General features: G+C 42.4%; 1 protein-coding gene across 4 annotated transcripts in view; it reads left to right on the top strand.

Moving 5' to 3' along the window:
• The window catches only part of RUBCN (rubicon autophagy regulator), a 75612-nt gene extending 53834 nt beyond the window's left edge, over positions 1-21778 (top strand). For 3 of the 4 annotated variants that reach the window (XM_073231474.1, XM_037013106.2, XM_037013105.2), the window contains 11 exons: positions 510-720; positions 1221-1322; positions 13398-13455; positions 14202-14334; positions 14937-15082; positions 15642-15706; positions 16144-16382; positions 16943-17004; positions 17460-17613; positions 18705-18798; positions 19027-21778. In XM_073231474.1, the coding sequence (XP_073087575.1) occupies positions 510-720; positions 1221-1322; positions 13398-13455; positions 14202-14334; positions 14937-15082; positions 15642-15706; positions 16144-16382; positions 16943-17004; positions 17460-17613; positions 18705-18798; positions 19027-19205 (1443 nt within the window). In that variant the 3' untranslated portion in view covers positions 19206-21778. Of the gene's footprint in view, positions 1-509; positions 721-1220; positions 1323-3241; positions 3317-13397; positions 13456-14201; positions 14335-14936; positions 15083-15641; positions 15707-16143; positions 16383-16942; positions 17005-17459; positions 17614-18704; positions 18799-19026 lie in introns of all 4 variants that reach the window. The other variant, XM_073231475.1, reaches the window with a different exon arrangement.
• Positions 21779-22180: the final 402 nt, after the last annotated feature.

Here is a 22180-nt window from a genome sequence, read left to right as displayed (position 1 = left end):
TGTCATGGAAGCTACCTTGGTCAGAGAAGCAATTGAATTTTAGCCACATGATTGTTGTTTCTTTGACCCTGGAGCCTTAGGTAAAAAGCATTACCACAATCACATTCTGTATTTTGTTCTAAGGCTCTCGGGTATGTAGTAAATAATGTCCCTGTAGCATTTTGTGGCTTACAAAGCACTTTATCTTGAAACATCACATTCACTTTAATACTTGGTATGTAGGTGTATGGCTTCAGGAAAGACCCTGATATGAAATTCTGGACTTTCTTCTCTGTCATAAATATGGGACAGAAAGACCAGCCATGGCCAAGTATGAGAGCAAAGAGAATGTAGAACAGGTTTTCAGGGCCTCAGCTTTCCATATAGTAGAAGCTTGTATTTCCTCTGGGTGTTTGAATAAAAGCAGTGTGTGTCTTGGAAGCTCTAGTTTGCAACATTATAATCAGTAAGGCATTCGCTGTGCCCCAGTCCCTTGCTAAACAACTTCTTTGGTGGTCTCCTTCCCCCAGGAGAATGCCCATTTCAGCATCTCAGAGTCCTTGATTGCTGCCATTGAGCTACTGAAGTGCAACATGATGAGCCAGTACCTAGAAGAAGAGGAAGAGGAGGAGGAAGACAGTGATAGAGAGATCCAGGAACTGAAGCAGAAGATCCGCCTTCGTCGCCAGCAGATCCGCACCAAAAATCTGTTCCCTGCGTACCAGGAGACTGAGCATGGGAGTGAGTGAGGCTGTGGACACCTTCCTGCCTCTTCGCTGTGAACACTTATCCTGCTTCAGGATAAGACTGGTGCCTTGTGGGCTCTCTTTTTTGTCTTAATTTAAGATATTATAACCAAGCCAAGGTTTCCTCTGCTGTGAGAAAGATTTTCTGTTGTTCCAATTTTTTTCCCTACCAGACCTCAGTCCTACATTTCATCCATTTCCTACCTCAGAAAACATCTTCCAAAAAATAGGTTACTGATATGAGGAGAACTAAGGCCACTGGTTCCAGATTCACCAGATAGGGAGTGTACCTTCAATTTACATGCCACTTTCTAAATTTCATGAGTAAAATGGGGATCAACAAGAGCTAGTTCCCACTTCCCTGGTGTCACTCCCAGCCAAGGTTCTATTTACTTCTCTGTTGAAGTCATACCAGGTCCCTTTCATTGTGACCCTAGAAGGAGAGGCCTCTTTCTGTCCTGTTTACTGCTTTTTTTTTTTTGTTTAACACAACAGGCTTTAGGGTCACTTCCAGCAGCTCCCAGTTCAGTTCACGTGATTCAGCACAATTCTCTGACCCTGGCTCTGCTGATGAGGCAGATGCTTTTGAAATCCAAGGTAAGAAGTGATGCTTTGTTTCAAGGGAACTTTCATTACCTGTTTCTTTTCATGTGGAAATAGAGGCTGAGAAACTTGCCCTAAGTTTGGGATCTTCAATATGGTCCATTTTGGAATCTTGGTTATTATATGGGACAGCCTCTCAAACAAACAAAACCCTTAAAAAACAAACCCCTTTAAAATTTAAGCAGAAAAGAACACTGAAAGGAAGTGTTCCACTGAGGTCTAATAATTTACTAGAGCAACTCACAGAACTCAGGACAGCTTACGATTACAGTGTTAAAAAACAAAATTCAACCAAGTAAATCTGAAGATCTAATTGGCTTTAGTAAGTCATTCATGACTCAGGCAGCATCCCATCTAACAAGTAGAGAAGTACTCCAAGGTGTACCAAATGGAAGGTTTTTATAGACAGGAGGGTGGAGCAAAAAATTATTAGGAAAAGAAAAGATTAAGTATTATTTCAGGTTAGGTTACCTTCCCTTAGGAGGTAGAGCAGAGGGTCTTATGCAGGTTACCTCAGGCGTGATTAGGAAATTCCAGACTGTTTGGTTTAAAATACCACTTCTGGGAGAGGCAGAAACTGCAATTAGTTTGGGCCTTAAGCCCCAATTTGGTGACTTGGTTTACAAGTGACCCTGTGTTGGGCCTGTGTTTTTCTTCTTAACAACAGTTTATTATAAGGGATACAAACAAACAGCCACATGTAGAGGCACAAGGCCCCAAAGTTTCCTCTGTCTATGTGGAATCACGGTGTTCCACTCTCCCATTACATTGCCTATGTTCACCAACCAGGAAGCTCTCCCAAATCTCATCACTGCAAGTATTTTATCAAGGTTTCAGTAGGTAGGCATGAGTGATTAAGTCATTGGCCATTGGTGATTAGCTCAATCTCCAATCCCTTTCTTCTCCTCAGAGATTGGGGGTGGGCCTAATCCTCTAATCAGGTGGTGGTTTTTCTTCTGGCAAAACCAGCCTCATCTTGAAGCTGTCTGGGTGCCTCCTCAAGAATCTCACCTCATTAGCATATGCTCAGATATAATGGAAAGGACTAATTATGAGTAACAAAAGACATTCCTATCACTCAGGAAATTCCGAAGATTTTATGAGCCCTGTGCCAGGAACTGGGCAAAGACCAAATAGATACATATATTTTTTATTGTAACAATTATGATTGACTCCATTTCCAATGGAAAAGAAAATAAAAGGGTTCTCCCCTCTGTCTTGGGACCGCCAGTCAGAATTTCATGAGTATAAAACTAAGATAAATTCAAAACACGCCAGTTCGATGGGTTTGGAGCAGTGGAAAGCAAGGAGCAGGGGAAGCTGTTCAGCCTGGAAAGAGCCAGATTTGAAACAGACCTCCTGGGGTAGCTTGAAGTACTCTTCTGTTGGACACTGTTGCTGCATTTGTGGCCCCAGGAGAGTTTTTTAATCACTAACTCTCTTGTCAGTTCAGAACAGAAATCTTTTAGGGACAAGACTTTAGGACAGGGTTTCTCATCTCCTAGGCCAGGTGATTCTTCATCGTGATAGACCTGTACGTTAGAGAAACTTGAGCATCATTCCTGGTCTCTACCCATTAGATGCCAGTTATATTACCACTGTCTTCCCCAATTGTGACAATCAAAAATGTCTCCAGCCATCACCAAATATCTGCACAGGGTACAGATCTCCACTGGTTGAGAACCACTGCCTTAAGAGATCTTTAAGGGTAGGTGGGTTTGGGGAAGGAGCAATAACTATCTCCCAAGCTGTAGTGAGTACCTACCTGTGAATGTAAGTTCTTCAAAGCAGTTTCATATTTTGGAGTAAAGTCAAGTCCTGAATCCAGGAACATGTGTATAGAACCATCATTTCATTGATTTACGTCCTGTCTGAATACTGAAGGGCCCACTTTTATAATTGTTATTATACAGATGGTAGTGAAGGATCTAACCTGACTCATATGTCAAAGAATGGACTCTCAGTGTTAATGGCCTTGATGTTTTCAGGTAGTTTGTATTGGAAGCATGGGTGCTGCTACATGCATTTGTGTGAATGTTTGCACCAGCTTTTGTACCTGCTATGTGTAACACTTGTCAAGATTATGAGAACCACAAGGTCTAGAGAACTAGCTGGGAACAAATCAGATGTAAGCCAGCCAGGAACAATTCAGATGTTCATTTTCTCCTTCCTCACCTGACCCCAGCTATCCTCCTCACTGAGATTGTCCTTGTTGATCTACCAAAAGTAGAACTTGCAGATTAGGTGGTCATTGTGGCTGATGGAGGTAGTAGACAGGTTAGAAAGGAATGGCCAGGATGAGAAATTTTAGTTCAAACTTGAACCAGTGCTACCACCACACATTCAGACAGCAGAAGTCAGATAGAACAGTATGAAGCTTAATGTCTCTATAGTTTTGAATCGGCAGTTTTTACCTTCTTTTCTAGGTACTTGTGTACAATTAAGATTCACTGCTGCAAATGTTTGGCCTCACTAATTGCTTTGTGATCTAAACCAGTAGGCTTTCTGTAGGAGAGGTTTTTTGAAAGAAAGTAGCAGTTTTCTACTCTAAGGGTTTTGAAATACACAATGACAAAACTCAGGACTTTTTATTAAACAGTTAATTTTAACTGTTAACACTGTCAACCACTAGAATTTGAAATCATTATATAAGATTAGATCAAGATAGAAAGAAATAAAAGTAATTAGGTGCCTTTTCTGTATTCCTGAACTATTTTAATTTATTCTAACATAGTCTTCCCTTGCTTGAGAAGTAATTATCTAAGTCACTTTTTAACTGCTTTAAAACATATTTACAAGCATAATTCTTTGCTGGTGCATTTATTGACTATTAGCCAGCCCTCCATCAGAGCATATTCAGTCTACTTTAACCATAAGACATACCTTTATTTGGTCTTCCTAGCATCATTTCTTCCCCATTTTGGGAACTTCAAGGCTTTCTTTAATGTACCAAGGATATGAAACATTTTTCAACTAAAAATGACTTTTTCTCATGATCCACAGTCCTGACACATTGTGGGGGCTGCAGGGAAGCAATCCAAACAAGCCTCTCTCATAAGTAGTGACTTGTTTCACCTTTCTACACACAGATTCCCAATTGTGGAAGTATAATTTACAGTTTATCTTTCTCTACTCTAGATTTCTTTATTGCTTTCTGATCTTTTTTTTTTTTAACTGTCTCTGGTCTTTCATCAAGTTTATTACTGGTACACAAATTCTTTCTAAAGGAAATCATTATACATCTCAGTAGCAATCTTCTTGATCATGTCCACTGGTTTACAGATGTGTTTCTTTTTGATCGCCTTTACTTATGCCATTGAAGAGTATCTTGAGATACTGTTAGAGGAAGGTCATCAGAATCCATAACACCCTTGGAAAAATTAAAGTGCTTATGCATCATATTATGGTCATCATCTTTGATAAATTCTTTTCCCTGCATATTGTAATACTCTGCTTAGTTAAATCGCTTTTCTTAGATCCCAAGTCACTGAGTAGGCTATGTGGAGCAGAAGTGTTTATGAAAGAAATTGATTTCAAAGTTGCTTCCTCTTAGCAGTAAAGTGGATATAAATCTTGTGATCATAGAGAGCTTACTCATAGAAAGCTTTTTGTTCATCAACACTGTCAATTATTTTTAAAGGAGTGCTGGGCTTTTATTAAAATAGAAATACAGTTTATCTACCAAACATCTATTACTCTTATCTATCTATCTATCTATCTATCTATCTATCTATTTATTTTGTTATCATTAATCTACAGTTACATGAAGAACATTATGTTTACTAGGCTCCTCCTTCACCAAGTCCCCCCGACACACCCATTATAGTCTCTGTCCATCAGCGTAGTAAGATGCTGTAGAGTCACTACTTGTCTGCTCTGTATTGCCCAGCTCTCCCCATGCCCCCCACAACATTATACATGCTAATCGTAATGCTCCCTTTCTTTTTCCCCCCTTATCCCTTCCCCAACTCATCCTCCCCAGTCCCTTTCCCTTTGGTAACTGTTAGTCCATTCTTGGGTTCTGTGAGTCTGCTGCTGTTTTGCTCCTTCAGTTTTTGCTTTGTTCTTATGCTCCACAGATGAGTGAAATCATTTGGTACTTGTCTTTCTCCGCCTGGCTTATTTCACTGAGCATAATACCCTCTAGCTCTATCCATGTTGTTGCAAATTGTAGGATTTGTTTTCTCCTTATGGCTGAATAATATTCCATGGTGTATATGTACCACATCTTTATCCATTCATCTACTGATGGACACTTAGGTTGTTTCCATTTCTTGGCTACTGTAAATAGTGCTGCGATAAACATAGGGATGCATCTGTCTTTTTCAAACTGGGCTGCTGCATTCTTAGGGTAAATTCCTAGGAGTGGAATTCCTGGGTCAAATGGTATTTCTATTTTGAGCATTTTGAGGAACCTCCATACTGCTTTCCACAATGGTTGAACTAGTTTACATTTCCCACCAGCCGTGTAGGAGGGTTCCCCTTTCTCCACATCCTTGCCAACATTTGTTGTTTGTCTTTTGGATGTTGGCCATCCTAACTGGTGTGAGGTGATATCTCATTGTGGTTTTAATTTGTGTTTCTCTGATGATTAGAAATGTGGAGCATCTTTTCATGTACCTGTTGGCCATCTGAATTTCTTCTTTGGAGAAGCCTCTTTTAATCTCCTCAGCCCATTTTTTAATTGGATTATTTGCTTTTTGTTTGTTGAGGTGCGTGAGCTCTTTATATAATTTGGATGTCAACCCCTTATCAGATATGTCATTTATGAATATATTCTCCCATACTGTAGGATGTCTTTTTGTTCTACTGATGTTGTCCTTTGCTGTACAGAAGGTTTTCAGCTTGATATAGTCCCACTTGTTCATTTTTGCTTTTGTTTCCCTTGCCTGGGGAGATATATTCATGACGAAGTTGCTCATGTTTATGTCCAAGAGATTTTTGCCTATATTTTTTTCTAAGAGTTTTATGGTTTCATGACTTACATTCAGGTCTTTGATCCATTTTGAGTTTACTTTTGTATATGGCGTTAGACAATAATCCAGTTTCATTCTCTTACATGTAGCTGTCCGGTTTTGCCAACACCAGCTGTTGAAGAGGCTCTCATTTCCCCAATGTGTATACATGGCTCCATTATCATATATTAATTGACCATATATGCTTGGGTTAATACCTGGACTGTCTATTCTGTTCCACTGGTTTGTGGATCTGTTCTTATGCCAGAACCAAATTGTCTTGATTACTGTGGCTTTGTAGTAGAGCTTGAAGTCAGGGAGCAGAGTTCTTCCTGCTTTATTCTTCCTTCTCAGGATTGCTTTGGCTATTTGGGGTCTTTTGTGGTTCCATATGAATTTTAGAACTATTTGTTCTAGTTCATTGAAGAATGCTGTTGGTATTTTGATAGGGATTGCATTGAATCTGTAGATTGCTTTAGGCAGGATGGCCATTTTGATTATATTGATTATTCCTACCGAAGAGCACAGATGAATTTCCATTTGTTAGTGTCCTCTTTAATTTCTCTGAAGAGTGCCTCATAGTTTTCAGGGTATAGGTCTTTCACTTCCTTGGTTAGGTTTATTCCTAGGTCATTTTATTCTTTTAGATGCAATTGTGAATGGAATTGTTTTCCTGATTTCTCTTTCTGTTAGTTCGTCATTAGTGTATAGGAAAGCAATAGATTTCTGTGTATTAATTTTGTATCCCACAATTTTGCTGAATTCAGATATTAGTTCTAGTAGTTTTGGAGTGGATTCTTTAGGGTTTTAAAATACAATATCATGTCATCTGCAAGCAGAGACTGTTTGACATCTTCCTTACCAATCTGGATGCCTTTTATTTCTTTGTGTTTTCTGATTGCCATGGCTAGGAACCTCCAGAACTATGTTGAATAAAAGTGGGGAGAGCGGTAATCCTTGTCTTGTTCCCCATTATAAAGGAAAAACTTTCAGCTTCTCGCTGTTAAGTATAATGTTGGCTGTGGGTTTGTTGATATGGCCTTTATTATGTTGTGGCACTTGCCCTCTATACCCATTTTGTTGAGAGTTCTTATCATGAATGGATGTTGAATTTTGTCTAATGCTTTTTCAGCATTTATGGAGATGATCAAATGGTTTTTGTCCTTCTTTTTGTTTATGTGGTGGATGATGTTGATGGATTTTTGAATGTTGTACCATCCTTGCATCCCTGGGATAAATCCCACTTGATCATGATGGATCATCTTTTTTTGATGTACTTTTGAATTCGTTTTGCTAATATTTTGTTGAGTATTTTTGCACCTATGTTCTTCAGGGTTATTGGTCTGTAATTTTCTTTTTTGGTGGGTTCTTTGCCTCATTTTGGTATTAGAGTGATGTTGGCCTCATAGAATGAGTTTGGGAGTATTCCCTGCTTTTCTACTTTTTGGAAATCTTTAAGGAGAATGGGTCTTCACTAAATGTTCAATAAAATTCATCAGTGAAACCGTCTGGTCCAGGAGTTTTGTTCTTAGGTAGTTTTTGATTACCAATTCAATTTCCTTGCTGGCAATTGGTCTATTCAGATTTTCTCTTACTTCCTGGGTCAGCCTTGGAAGGTTGTATTTTCTATAAAGTTGTCCATTTCTTCTAGGTTATCCAGTTTGTTAGCATATAATTTTTCATAGTATTCTCTCATAATTCTTTGTATTTTTGTGGTGTCCATAGTGATTTTTGTTTTCTCATTTCTGATTCTATTTACATGTGTAGACACTCTTTTTTTTTCTTGATAAGTCTGGCTCAGGGTTTATCTGTTTTGTTTATTTTCTCAAAGAACCAGCTCCTGCTTTCACTGATTCTTTCTATTGTTTTATTCTTCTCAATTTTAGTTATTTATGCTCTAATCTTTATTATTGTCTCCTTCTACTGACTTTGGGCCTCATTTGTTCTTCCTTTTCTAGTTTTGTTGATTATGAGTTTAGACTGTTCGTTTGGGATTGTTGTTCTTTCCTGAGGTAAGCTTGTATTGCAATATACTTCCCTCTTAGCACGGCCTATGCTGTGTCCCACAGATTTTGCAGTGTTGAATAATTGTTGTCATTTGTCTCCATATATTGCTTGATCTCTGTTTTTATTTGGTTATTGATCCATTGATTATTTAGGAGCATGTTGTGAAACCTCCATGTGTTTGTGGGCTTTTTTGTTTTCTATGCATAATTTATTTCTAGTTTCATACCTTTGTCATCTGAGAAGCTGGTTGGTACAATTTCAGTCTTTTTGAATTTACTGAGGCTCTTTTTGTGGCCTAGTATATGATCTATTCTTGAAAATGTTCCAGGTGCACTTGAGAGGAATGTGTATCCTGTTGCTTTTAGATGAATTGTTCTGTAGATATCCGTTAGGTCCATCTGTTCTAATACGTTGTTCAGTGCCTCTGTCTCTTTACTTATTTTCTGTCTGTTTGATATGTCCTTTGGAGTGAATGGTGTGTTGGAGTCTCCTAAAATGAATGCATTGCATTCTGTTTCCCCCTTTAATTCTGTTAGTATTTGTTTCACATATGTAGGTGATCCTGTGTTGGATGCATAGATATTTATAATGGTATATCCTCTTGTTGTACTGACCCCTTTATCATTATTTAATGTCCTTTTTTGTCTCTTGTGACTTTCTTTGTTTTGAAGTTATTTTGTCTGATACAAGCACTGCAACTCCTGCTCTTTTCTCCCTGTTAGTTGCATGAAATATATTTTTCCATCCCTTTACTTTCAGTCTGTGTATGTCTTTGGGTTTGAAGTGAGTCTCTTGTAGGCAGCATATAGATGCGTCTAGTTTTTTTATCCATTCAGTGACTCTATGTCTTTTGATTGGTGCATTCAGTCCATTTACATTTAGGGTGATTATCAATAGGTATGTACTTATTGCAGGCTTTAGATTCGTGGTTACCAAAGGTTCAAGGGAAATTAATTCCCTTACTAACAGTCTAATTTAACTCACTTTGTATTCTATTGCAAACACAACCTAAAGGTCCTTTTTTTTTTTCCCTTCTTTTCTTCCTCCTCCATTCTTTATATGCTAGGTATCATATTCTGAACTCTTTGCCTATCCCTTGATTGACTTTGGGGGTAGTTGATTTGATTTTGCATGTGCTTAGTAATTAATTGTTCTACTTTGCTCTGGTTTTATTTCCCCCGGTGACATCTGTTTAGCCTTAGGAATACTTCCATCTATAGCAGTCCCTCCAAAATACACTACAGAGGTGGTTTGTGGGAGGTAAATTCTCTCAGCTTTTGCTTATCTGCAAATTGTTTAATCCCTTCTTCAAATTTAAATGACAACCTTGCCAGGTAGAGTATTTTTGGTTCTAGGCCCTTCTGCTTCATTTCGTTAAATATATCATGGCACTCCCTTCAGCCCGTAAGGTTTCTGTTGAGAAATCTGATGATCGCCTGATGGGTTTTCCTTTGTATGTGATCTTTTTTCTCTCTCTAGCTGCTTTTAAAAGTCTATCTTTATCCTTGATCTTTGCCATTTTAATTATTATATGTCTTGGTGTTGTCTTCCTTGGGTCCCTTGTGTTGGGGAAATCTGTGCACCTCCATGACTTGAGAGACTATCTCCTTCCCCAGATTTGGGATGGGAAGTTTTCAGCAATTACCTCCTTGATAACACTTTCTATCCCTTTTTCTCTTTCCTCCTGATACCCCTGTAATGCGGATATTGTTCCGTTTGGATTGGTCACACAGTTCTCTCAATATTCTTGAATTCTTAGAAATCCTTTTTTCTCTCTGTGCCTCAGCTTCTTTGTATTCCTCTTCTCTAATTTCTATCCCATTTACCGACTCTTCCACTACATCTAATACGCTTTTAAATCCCTCCATTGTATGTTTCATTTCAGATATGGAATTTCTTAATGATTGAATCTCCATCTTAAATTCGTCCCTGAGTTCTTGAATATTTTTCTGTACCTCCATGAGCATGTTTATGATTTTTATTTTAAACTCTCTTTCAGGAAAACTAGTGAGTTCAGTTTCATTTGGCCCTTTTTCTGGGTTTTGTGAGATTTTGGTCTGAACCAGGTTCCTTTGACATTTCATATTTCTATGTGGCACCCTCTGTTGTGCAGAAGCTCCAGTCTCTGGAGCTGCTCATCCCCTAGAGTGAGGTTGGGCGTTGTAGGGGAGTGGCGCTATTTCCTGATTCCCAGCTGCAGTGCCTGTCTCCAGTATCAGAGCCAGTAGGCTGAGCACACAGGTGTAAGCCTCTGCTTTGTGTCTCTAGCTGTTGTAGGCGGGGCCTCCTTCTGGCTGGCCTGATGCCAGCACAGTGACTGCCAGTTTTTGAGCAGGTGCCGGCAGGCCAGGAGGAAGGCACAGCAGGCTGCATGTCACAATGGGTGGCCTCGTAGCTGAGTAGGCATTCAGGGGGATGGAGTGCCTGAAGCTCCTCTAAGTTCCCAACCTGCTGGGCAGCGTGCACCCAGACAACCTTGTTCACCTATCCCTTCTCCCGCATAGCAAGCTCTGTGCAAACACCACCCCTTCAGCAGCCCTCTCGCTGCTAGGAAGCCTCTCAGATGGCCTGCCTTTCCTTTGTCCCAGAATGGCCAAACATGGATCCTGTCCTCCACAAATGGCCGGAATCTGTCTCTCAAGTACTCTGCCTGTCCCAGCTCCTCAACCCCACCAACCCCAGAGCACCACACAATGTAGGTTTGTGCTACAAAGCAGACCTCCAGAGCTAGGTGTTCAGTAGTCCCAGGCTTCCACCCCTCCCCACTCCATTTCTCTTCCTCCCCCTGGTGAGCTGGGGTGGGGAAAGGGCTTGGGTCCTGCCGGATCGAGGCTTTCGTACGTTACCGTTTCGTGAGGTCTGCTCTGTTTGTGATGTCTGTATGCAGTCTGGTGCAGCCTTCGTTCCTGTTGCTGTTTTAGGGCTATTTGTATTAACTATATTTTCACACTGTATGTGGTTTTGGGAGGAATTCTCTGCCTCACCTCTCACACCACCATCTTGAATTCTCCATAGGTGTCATGTACTTTTTGGTATCAGATGCTGCTTCTCCTTCTCTACTCCTGGGGTAAGATCCTTATACCAGGTTGTCTTCCACACTCTTGAAAGTATTCATGGTAAGCTAGGAAGTCATTGCACCTCCGGGAAGAGAGAAGAAACATGATAAAGTATGACTTGACTATGTTTTCCAATCAGGAGAGAATGATTTTTTCTCCCAACAAACTGCCTCTGTAAGGATGAAGAACTGCTAAACAGTTTTTATGAAGACAATGGTTTCCTTAGCAACCACAAATGATCACCACTTTTCTTCTTCTTTTTTGTGTGCAGTTTTCTTTAGTAGCCTAACCTGAAAGTAACAACATAGGTTAGCTCTTTATTGAAGAGTATCTGAGATTTTCTCTTGTCTTTGCTGTCACTCCCAACAGGCTGAAAACTGTGTTCTGCTTTTATAGCCAATCATGACATGCTGCACAACAACTTGGCCTTTAGTCAATTACTCAGTTATGTAGGAACTATTTTCCAAAAATGTATTATGTACAAAGCACTCTGAGGGCTGTAAAGGCAAGGCAAGACTTAGGTATAAATCCAAGTCAGTATAAGTGTTACTCAAATAAATGTTGCACACCAAACAACAATCTTTGAAGGTCTACTACTGCCTACAATTATTTTTTCTCCACTAGCACTATTTACAATAGAACAGACAAGTAGCAGTGTATTGGGGTCTGGATTTTGGTGGTGCACATTCAGACAGGAAATATGATATATGTGAACTTCTTTGTTAAGTAAAATAAGATTCGTTATGTACTAATCAAAAATTTTGTTGCTCTCAAGATTTTCTGTGCTTGGAAATCACATGAAAACTAAGTGACAGATTCTAATTCTGTTCTCTTACTTGTGTACATAGCTTTGAAGACACTGATTTATCAGGAATATTATTTGAGTATATGCTTGTATACAAAGCCCTGTGTTATATGTTTTAGGGCCCAACAGAAGAATTAGGCAACATCTCATTTCTTCATGAGGAAATCTTACAATATAGTGATACATGCAAAAAATATATATACAGAGGAAATGTGAAGAACAATTGAGCTGCTCATGGCCAAGTGCAAAGTGATGTTATGTAAGCTTAATGCTGTACTGAGGGGCTTAAATGCAATAGATTGATTATTGTGTAGGTTTAATTAGGCAAGAAAGTCTTTTCACTGGGCGTTAAAGGAAATGAGGGATGAGACTTACCAGACAGTCTTGTTTTCATGACTTGAATAGGCTCACTCTGCCTTTCTTGAATGTGACTGCTCTATTTCACATTTTCCCCACCAAAAGTATTTGGGTAGGTGAGGTCTCTGCCCAAGCTTATCATTATTAGAAGTACTCTACAAAATCCTTTATCAGAAAGAGGCTTTGGAAAGTCTGCCGTAGTTCCCTGTAATTATACCTGAGAGTTCTATGTAAAGATCCTGTTGAATACCTCCATGAAAATTTGTTGGTTACCAAGCATCTCTGGGGAGCTTCCAGGCCTTAGAGAAGTTCTTTTCTTCCCTGTGCTGCCAGACAGGAAGGAAATCTTTCTATGAAGCTTTTTTAAGGATATAGAGGATTTCTCACATTCAGGGGTAATAGCAATAGTGGTCCTCTGTGATCCAAGTTCTGTATTAGGTGCTGATTGGGATATAAAATAGAGGTAGATAGAGTTCTTACTTCAGAGAGATTATCATTTGACAGGGCTTGAGATTTAGAGCATGAGGGGGAGATCAGAGTAATTTACTTTCTGTTTATATTTGGTAGAGGGTATGTCCCTGGGAGCCATCCTCATCTCATTCCCCGTCTTGATCTAAGTCTCACTCAATGCTCCCCCTGGACTTGTAGCCACTTGGACCTTCTCAATGTTATGCATGATGTTGCTGATTCAGCTTGGCTATAACATGAACAGAGCCAACCGTAAATGTGTGGAACTTCCACTGGACTCTGCTCCTTATCCTGCATAGAATGTGTCACCTAGCTGCTTCCCTCAGTGCTTAGTTGGCAGTAGCCTGGAATGGTTCCCATTATTATCCCTTACCTCCTCCCTTTCTATTTCTTGCTTCCCTTATATCTGGTTTCCATTTAGATGCTGACATCAGAAAGAATACAGCCTCAAACAGATCTTTCATTTCCTCTCAATCCTTGTAAGTACTTTTTTTAAAAAAATAAAATCTTGGGGTATGTGGAGAAACAAACCCAATTCTTGGCCTGTGAATAGGAAAGGCTATGGCTGAAGTCATCCGGATTCACACAGAGGCAAGGTTGGGCCTGTCTGACAAGGTCAGGAGCCCAGGAGAAGGGACAGAAGACCATTGGTTCAGACAAGGTGGGCTCTGGTGGAGGTACAGCTTGTAGTGTGGGCTGCTCCTCCTCTGTCTACTCTGATTTTAGCAAAGGTCCCCAGAAGATCAGGTCCCAAAAGAGAGCAGTGATCGTGATTTCTGAGTATGATATCAAATTGAGCATGTTCCACATTGTAGACCCAACCAGGGGAAACAGTAGCTCATTTGAGAACAAGAGTAGTCTTTCATAGTCCACAAAGCAGTTTTACTCATTTTATTTTGTAAAAACTAGCATTCTAATCCCATTTTACAGTTAAAGAAACTGAGTTAAGTTTAGAGAAAGGAAGTGATACAGAACCCCCAACTAGCAATGCCACGTAATGCTAGTAAGTAGGATTTGAACCCATTTTAGAACTAAAAGGCCAGTATGTTTTCCACTATTCACATGTCTGAAGATGACAGAAAAGAAGCTGAGCAGACTGGGCATGCTATGAGTGTTTTCTCCGTCCAGAAACCACTGTGTGTGGGATCAGATCCTGGAGGGAAGGCTCCCATCTTCCTGTTTTTTTGTCTCTGTGCTCAACTTTCCTTGAATCTCTCCTTTCCAGCTCCAGCTGCTTCCTACACTCCACATCTGCTGAGGCGGTGGCCATGGGGCTCCTGAAACAGTTTGAGGGGATGCAGCTCCCAGCCGCCTCAGAGCTGGAGTGGCTAGTTCCAGAGCATGATGCCCCTCAGAAGGTAGATTCTTCTGTTGTTTTTCTCTACCCACCGTCCAGCCCCAGGAGGCCGTGAGCCTTTCTGATTTTGTTCTCCTTTCTCACATGCCTCCAGTGTAGAATGTGCCTATGTGTTTCCTTCCTTACTCACAGAAGCCGTTCATTACAAATGTGTTAGATGAATACCTGAATGTATGCATGCTTGCCTAGCTTTTCCCTGGCAATTGTCAAAACAGGGGATAATGGCCCCCTCACTGTCTGTATTCTATATAACTGCTCACTAGACCCAGAGGTGGAATTCCTGTGTGACACTGAAAACCTGTGAGACACTGAAAAAGTGAATTGTTCAGATTTTTCTTTGCTCTGCAGTGAGTAAGGCATGAAGCACCCTGGGGTGGGTCCAAGGACAGCATTAGCAATTGGTGCCATGACTCTGGGATGCTGTTTCTGTTCCTTTTCCTGGTGCCATATAGTTTGTTTCAAGGATCAGGGTTCTCTGAAGCCTTTCCCCATGTGTTCCTGAAATGTCTTGCATTACCTACGCTTCTGTCAAGGCCAGAGGGTCAAGCATTTGTGTTCCCCAAGACTGACCATGTTAGATCACCCTGTGCTTTTCTTCCGCAGCTCCTGCCCATCCCAGACTCACTGCCTATCTCACCTGATGACGGGCAGCATGCTGACATCTACAAGCTGCGTATTCGTGTTCGTGGCAATCTTGAATGGGCCCCACCCCGTCCTCAGATAATTTTTAATGTTCATCCAGCCCCCATGTGAGTAGCCATTGGGAAATTGAATCATCATCTCTGGATTGGCAGGGCTCTCTCCTCACCTTCTTGTCTCTGCCTCCAGCTCTACCTCACACACAGTTCTGTTTATTTAAAGGCAGAGGGAGAGGAGCATCCATCCTAATCTTAGTGCTCCCAGTCCTTCCCAGAGCTAACTGGAAATGAGGACTTTTATCATGGCCTCCTCAAACTGTTGCCTTCCTCAATAGTTTTGTGAGCTTATTGTTTTTTCTTCTCTTAATTGGATGGATGCTTTTCTTCCCTATTGTTCTCTCTTCTTAACTATTTCTTATCTCTTATATTTGTATAGAAAATATGGGTCAGTATTCAGGAGAGATGCTGCCTAGACCTAAATTTTAACTTTATAATCCTCGTTTGAACTGGTTCTCCCAATAGGTTCATTTTGTCCAACTCTAAAACAAGAGGTGAATTTCCCTCTCTTCCCATACTTAGTAAGAGCCGTATGTTTATACCCTCATCCTTTACTCTTAGAGTCCTCACACCGCTGGTATCTGCCAACCCCTACTCCTTCCCCTTCCCTCAGGAGGAAAATTGCTGTGGCCAAGCAGAATTACCGCTGCGCAGGATGTGGCATCCGGACTGACCCTGGTGAGTGTCTTCTCCAGCCCCCAGACTGCCTCCATTGGCTCTTGCACACTTGGGAGAGGGACCAGGCAGAGAGGTAGTAAGAGGAGGTGACAGAGCAGAACCTGGGGAAAGGGACAGAAGGGGCCTGGACGTGAAAGGTAGGACAAGGCAAGATCACTGACAGCGGCAAATCATTTCTGGGAGCACATTAACAGGATTGTAATGGGGCCCATTCAGCCAGGTTCTTGGAGGCTGGATCTTACACCAACTCTGTCAGGGTTCGTTTCAGTGGCCTTCAGGATGGGACACAAACCACAGGCCACACCATGTGGGTTTCTGCAGCTTTGGGAGCTCAAACCGGCTATCCTTTCCTGCTCTTTCAAAAGGAATGGCAGAGCCACTGTGCCAGCATATAGATGGGAAACCACATCTGCCTTTTTGACCCTTGGTTTTCCTAGATTATATCAAGCGGCTACGGTACTGTGAGTACTTGGGCAAGTTCTTCTGTCAGTGCTGCCACGAAAATGCCCAGATGTTCATCCCCAGCCGAGTTCTACGCAAGTGGGATTTCAGCAAATATTATGTCAGCAACTTCTCCAAGGACCTGCTCATTAAGATCTGGAATGATCCTCTCTTCAACGTGCAGGACATCAATGGTGCCCTCTATAGGAAGGTCAAGCTTCTCAATCAAGTCCGGGTAAGACCTTTGTAAAGGCCACATCACAAATTATGCATCTCATCTCCTCATCCCTTCCCTCTTTTCCTGCAGACTTCCCCCAACTCACCACACTTCTCTGCCACCACATCAGAGCTGCAGCCTTCTCATTGTTCATGCTTTCTCTATACACTTCCTTAATCTGTTGCCTTTTCCCAAGTATCTGTCTAGTGAGAGCCACAAAGCTGGCAACAGTAGCTCTGAGGCTACAGGTAGCCCTCCATGGCAGAAGCAGGATTTCTCTCTGCACTGAAAATATCACTAAGTGGAGAATAGGGTATCAGGTGGGAAATTCAAATTCTGGGTTTCTTAGTGGCTCCCAGCTGTGTGATTTGGGCAGCCTGACCTAGCAAAGGAGCCTTCCCTGACACTTTGAAGCAAGTTGTTGAGTTACAGGTACAGAGGACAGTCAGGCTCTGGCTGCTGCATGCGAAGCTTCCAGACCCCGAGGGTTTAAAGGCACTGGTCATTCGAACAGTTGTTCCTCCCTTGTCATACCCTTTCTTACCCCCAACCCACCATCACAATGTCTTTCCCTTCAGCTGCTGCGGATCCAGCTGTATCACATGAAGAACATGTTTAAGACATGCCGACTGGCCAAAGAGTAAGTCTTGTGGGGAGGCCAGATGCCTCTGGATGGTTTAATGTCTCTGAAAGAGACATGTCCTAGCAGTTGGCCCTTGTCATGTAAAGGAGGAGAGTAGGGGGTTCTTGCAGAAAATTTCAGAAATGGTAAATGAGAAGCCTACAGCAGTAATAGCATCTATATTCTTCTCTAGAAGAGGAAATCTGGTTATTCTCTCCAGGACCTACCTACCACTCTGTACAAGCTGGTATGAATCACTGTGTATAAGAGTCACTTCTGCCACCTAAATACCTGGTGGTGTGGAAGGCCTGGTGGCCTGGAGCACCTAGGCTGGCTGAGTGTTGCCCAACCCCGTTACTTCTGCCTGGGGCCCTTCTCTTCCCTATCCCTCTTCTGGATAGAGATCTCTACTCTGATGTACCATACAAAGTGTTCATTCTCTGTTCCTACTCCCTTCCCCTCATTATCTATAGGATTCTGGATTCCTTTGACATGGTTCCAGGCCACCTGACAGAGGATCTCCACCTGTACTCACTGAATGACCTGACTGCAACCAGGAAAGGGGTACTTGGGCCCAGGCTTGCTGAGCTCACTAGGGTGGGAGCTGCCCATGTAGAGCGATGCATGGTAAGCAAGTCTCTCTCACTGGGACTGGGCCCTTGCTGAGGGATGTGGGGAATGGTGGACAGGGTTCCTGTCATTTGGTTCCAGGAAGTTGAAATGGCCTGTCAACCCTGTGGGAAACACTAGACAGGATTGCTCTTCCTTAGGTTGATGAAAAGATAAAAACTGTCTAGGTTTCAAGAACCTAGAATTAGAAAAGAGGATTTGGTGCACACATTGCCCCCTGGGTAATGAGCAGGACTAAGCAGGCCTTCATTATAGAATTGTCATAACATGGAAGGAGAACCCTGGGATCTGGGTCTTGGCTTTGTCATTTTCAATCAGTGTGACCAAAGGAAATACTTGCCCACTCTGAGATTAGCCTCAATGTTCTTATCTCTAAAATGAAGATAATAATACCCACTCTCCTTTCCTCTCAGTATTTTTGAAGATCAGTGGAAAAATGTATGTGGAAGTATTTTGTAAACTTCAAGTATTCTATGCATGCAAGTTGTTTTTGTTCTTGATATGCCCAACATGCCAGAAATTCGGAAGTTTCAGTTTTAGAATTTCCCATCCTAGAATATGTCCAATTTGTATTCCCGTGAACAGTCCCAGAATTAGAGCTTAAAGTGGGTCATATGTAGAAATTCTGTGTAGCATGGGAAATTAGAAAGACTTCACTGTACCCTGACTCAAGGCTGGGTGTTATTTTGAAGAAATATCCTTGTCTTCACATTTTATCTTAATTGGTTCCCATTTCAAAATAAAATTATTACCCAGACTGGAACATTGACTTTAGGAAGCCCTTGTGTGGCCCCATTCCCTCCTTCTTTTGACCTCTTCATTGAGAGTTATCTTATGGGTGATGGATTGTCTCAGAATGGTGGCTCTCTTTATTCCCCAAGTAAAGCTTTATGTAACACTGCCCAGCCTGGCCCCATTTAGCTATTGTGCTCTGAAGTCCAGCCAGGGCCCTTCCCAGGAGGTGGGAGAACCCCTCAGAGCACACTCAAGTCTTATTTCTATGTTGCCCCTTCTCACTGTGCTCACCCTCTTGTGCCAGTTCCTGATGTGCTGCCCTCATTTCACCTCCTGTCCCCTTTCCTCCCCAGCTCTGCCAAGCCAAGGGGTTCATCTGCGAGTTTTGTCAGAATGAGGATGACATCATCTTTCCTTTTGAGCTCCATAAGTGCCGGACCTGCGAAGGTGAGGGCTGGTGCCAGGTGTGGAGTGGGCGAACAAGACTGAACACAAAGCTAATTTATTTCCCCTCAGCCATCCTTATTAGAAAGAGTTTGGTTTGATTCAGTACCTCCCTGTGTTTCACCACAGGCACGCTGAGCAGTTGACATGAGAAGGGGCTATGGCAGGACTTACTTCCAGCTGCAGATAATACAGATTGTTCTCTTCTCTCTCACCTCCCAACCTTAACAGAGTGTAAAGCATGTTACCATAAAACTTGTTTCAAGTCTGGAAGCTGTCCTCGGTGTGAGCGGCTACAGGCCCGGCGGGAGTTGCTGGCCAAGCAGAGCCTGGAGTCCTACATGTCAGACTACGAGGAGGAACCCACTGAAGCCTTGGCTCTAGAGGCCACCGTCCCGGAGACCACCTGAAGAGGGCACATTCAGCCCTCTTCCTAGGGGCTAGGATCACACATAATGCAGAACCGAGCCACCCTTTTAAGGACTTTCCCCACTTGGTTTATTTTTTTTTAAATTATTACCATTATTTTTTATGATTTGTCTAAAGTCCACGTGCAGTCAACCTTTGTTCCATTGGTGGGGTCCAGTCTATTGTGACTACTGTAGGTAGTATTTCCATCAGAACCGACACATGGGTCTTAGGTGAAGCTTTTGGTGCCTCTGTCAGGGGAACGGACAGCAAGACCCAACTTTTCTGGCATCCCTGGCCTACTACTTGGACCAGATCTGGTTTCCCAAGTATCACTTCTGGTTTTATTTTGTTGTGGTTCTGGGCTTCTGAGCCAGGCCTTTCTCAGCCAACTCACTTCTCCTTTGCTGCTGAAACAGGAGGATTGAGTTTTCTCTCTCTCAATCCTGGAATAGGGTCAGACTGTGCCCTGAGGAGAAGCAGCAGAGAATGGGACTACATTGTGGGCATTCTGTCCAGATTATTTAGGTATTTTTGAGGCTATAAAAATAGCATCATTACTACCCTGGAATCCTCAGAGTCCTCAGCAAAGCAGCCATGACTTCCTTGTTTGAAATACTCTAGGCAAAAACGGTGTCACAAGCTGACTTTCTTTATCTACCCTGGTGGGCTTGAAGCAAAAAACAGAATAGATACTTAGGCCAGGCCCCTTCATAGCCTTACACGAAGCGCAAGGGAGGCTGCGACTGTTGCTCAAGGAGCATTCACTCAGTCGGAGCTCTTCGAAGGCGATCGGGTCCCTTTTAGTCAACCTCGCTCTGGTACAGGTATGATCTTTCAAGCTCAGGCAAGTCCCTCATGCCATCCTAAACTGAGGATGGAAACCCCATCACCATCTTATTAGTGGGCCTCTTGCCTCTTTGTCCTGTTAGATGTCATCGTGGCCCAGCTCCATTCCCTCTATGCCCTTCCTGTAACAGAGCCAGAACCCTCCCCAGTGGCTGATCTCTTGCCTTAGTTTCTTTTGTCAAAGTTGGAGAAAAGCATCCTACTATTAGTGGTGTTAAAGAACTTGACAATTTATAGATATAGGTGTGAATGTTCCTGTGTTCTTGGGATAAATGAGTCTTTAAGCCTATTATGCACTGAATGCTTTACCTTGGTGATACTCATATGTGCAGTCATTCTTTTCACATTACTAATTTTAAAACACACACCCTTTTTTAAATGTGCATTTTGATGGGAAAAGTTTTTGAGGGGACCATGTATATGTTTGTGGTGCTCTCTATGTTGCTTAGCCCCTGACTTCTGTGTAAAACACTGGTCAGGATCGCTGCTCTAGGGGATGGCAGCTGTGTGAACAAAAGCCCACAGCATTTTTCTTCTGGGACTTACTTCTTCCTGTGGACCCGTCTTTCCACAGTTGGGTGCTAGGAGAAAAAACCGTGTGGGTGCTGCCCCAGGAAGCTGAACAGAAAGTAGTGCATGGATGGTGGAAGCTGATAAGTACCTGAGCTAGAGGCAACCAGGACCCTCACAGAGCACAGGAGGAGCAGTAAGGCAAGGGCCAGAGCTGAGTCTCCATCAGGGCGGAAGGAAACAGGGAGAGATTGCCCCCAGCCTTGGGAATCTGAGGCTGCGTCAGGTTGGAAGACCGTGAGGCACTTCTTCCTCCAGCTCATGGTGGAGGAGCCTCTGAAAGCCAAGGCTTCCAGCCAAGCCCAGTTTTGAAGGGCTGACTAGATGCTTCCTTTGTCCTTCCAGGAGCTTAGGGAATGACCCCACAAAACTCAAGTCTCACTAAGGGTTAGGCCTCAGAGTCAGACTCAGAGATTTGTAAAAAATGGTGACTCTGCTTCCAGTTTTTGTTAAAATTGCAAATCCAGCTCCTTACTCCAAGTCTCCACACTGGGCGAGAGAGACACTCTCATTACTGTCCTGCCTGTTTCATATCAGTGGACAGAAAATGCTGACACTGTTTCTAAAGCTGAGCTCAACAATCTCATATCCTCCTGGTTTTTCATTGTTTTTTTCTCCACCTCCCCCATTCCATCCCTTTAGCTTGCATATCTGTTTAAGTGACCCTGACACTCTGCTGTCAACACTGTCCAAATACCCATTTATTTATTTATTTGAGAATAAGGAGAGAGAGGAAAGAAGATGGGATGTTTTGAAAGCACTTTGCAACTTACCAGTATCTGAAAATCCCCTGCTTTTGTGGAGAAAAGTTTTGAATGCACTGAAGAGAGTTCCTTCTGAATGAAATGGGAGGGAGAAGTGTTCTTTTCTATAAATAAGGGGGAAGAAATGGTTGCTTACAAGGTAGGGACAAAATTGAAGACATAGCAGAGGAGTGGAAGGCAAATGTTTTCCACTTAAATGAGGCTGTTACTGACTTTTCTCTGCCAAGTATGTCGAGCTTTTGCTAGATTAGTGTAAAAGGAGCAGGAGTCTGAATAGAGATGTGTGTGTGCCACTCATATTCTGAACTAGATTGCTCCTTGCTGCATTTCATACACAGCCTAACAGTTCACTGTCATGTTAATAAACCAAGGAAATGAAATTTTGCCTCTTACTTGCCTGCCTTGACTATCAGGAAATGGTACTGAGTGTCCACTGAGGCCCACATGTCTGCAAATTGAGGAGGTTTCTGTGTTTATAATGCGAACCAGATTGTACAAGTCAGGAAGAGGGGGCCGGAATGCTTCATCACTGACTTGCCCTGTGTCCTTGTCCAATCACTGCACCTCTTGGGATTTCTATTTCTTTGTGTGGAAAAGACTACATGCCACATAGTCCTTTCCCGTGTACGGGTGTGCCCCCACCCATCCCCAGTGTGTAAGTGTCTCTTAAAGTGTGGTAAACCTTCCACAGCATCTGAATGGCTTAGATGTTCAGCTCCCACTTCTGTGAGCAACTGGCTCTGAGTTTCTTATGCTCCAGCTCTGTCCTGCATCCTTCTGCACATTTCCCCTCT

The sequence above is a fragment of the Manis javanica genome, chromosome 3, assembly GCF_040802235.1.
Source record: "Manis javanica isolate MJ-LG chromosome 3, MJ_LKY, whole genome shotgun sequence".
Classification (NCBI taxonomy): Eukaryota; Metazoa; Chordata; class Mammalia; order Pholidota; family Manidae; genus Manis; species Manis javanica.
Note: the sequence above shows the minus strand (reverse complement) of the source record. Positions and strands in the feature narration are given on the sequence as shown.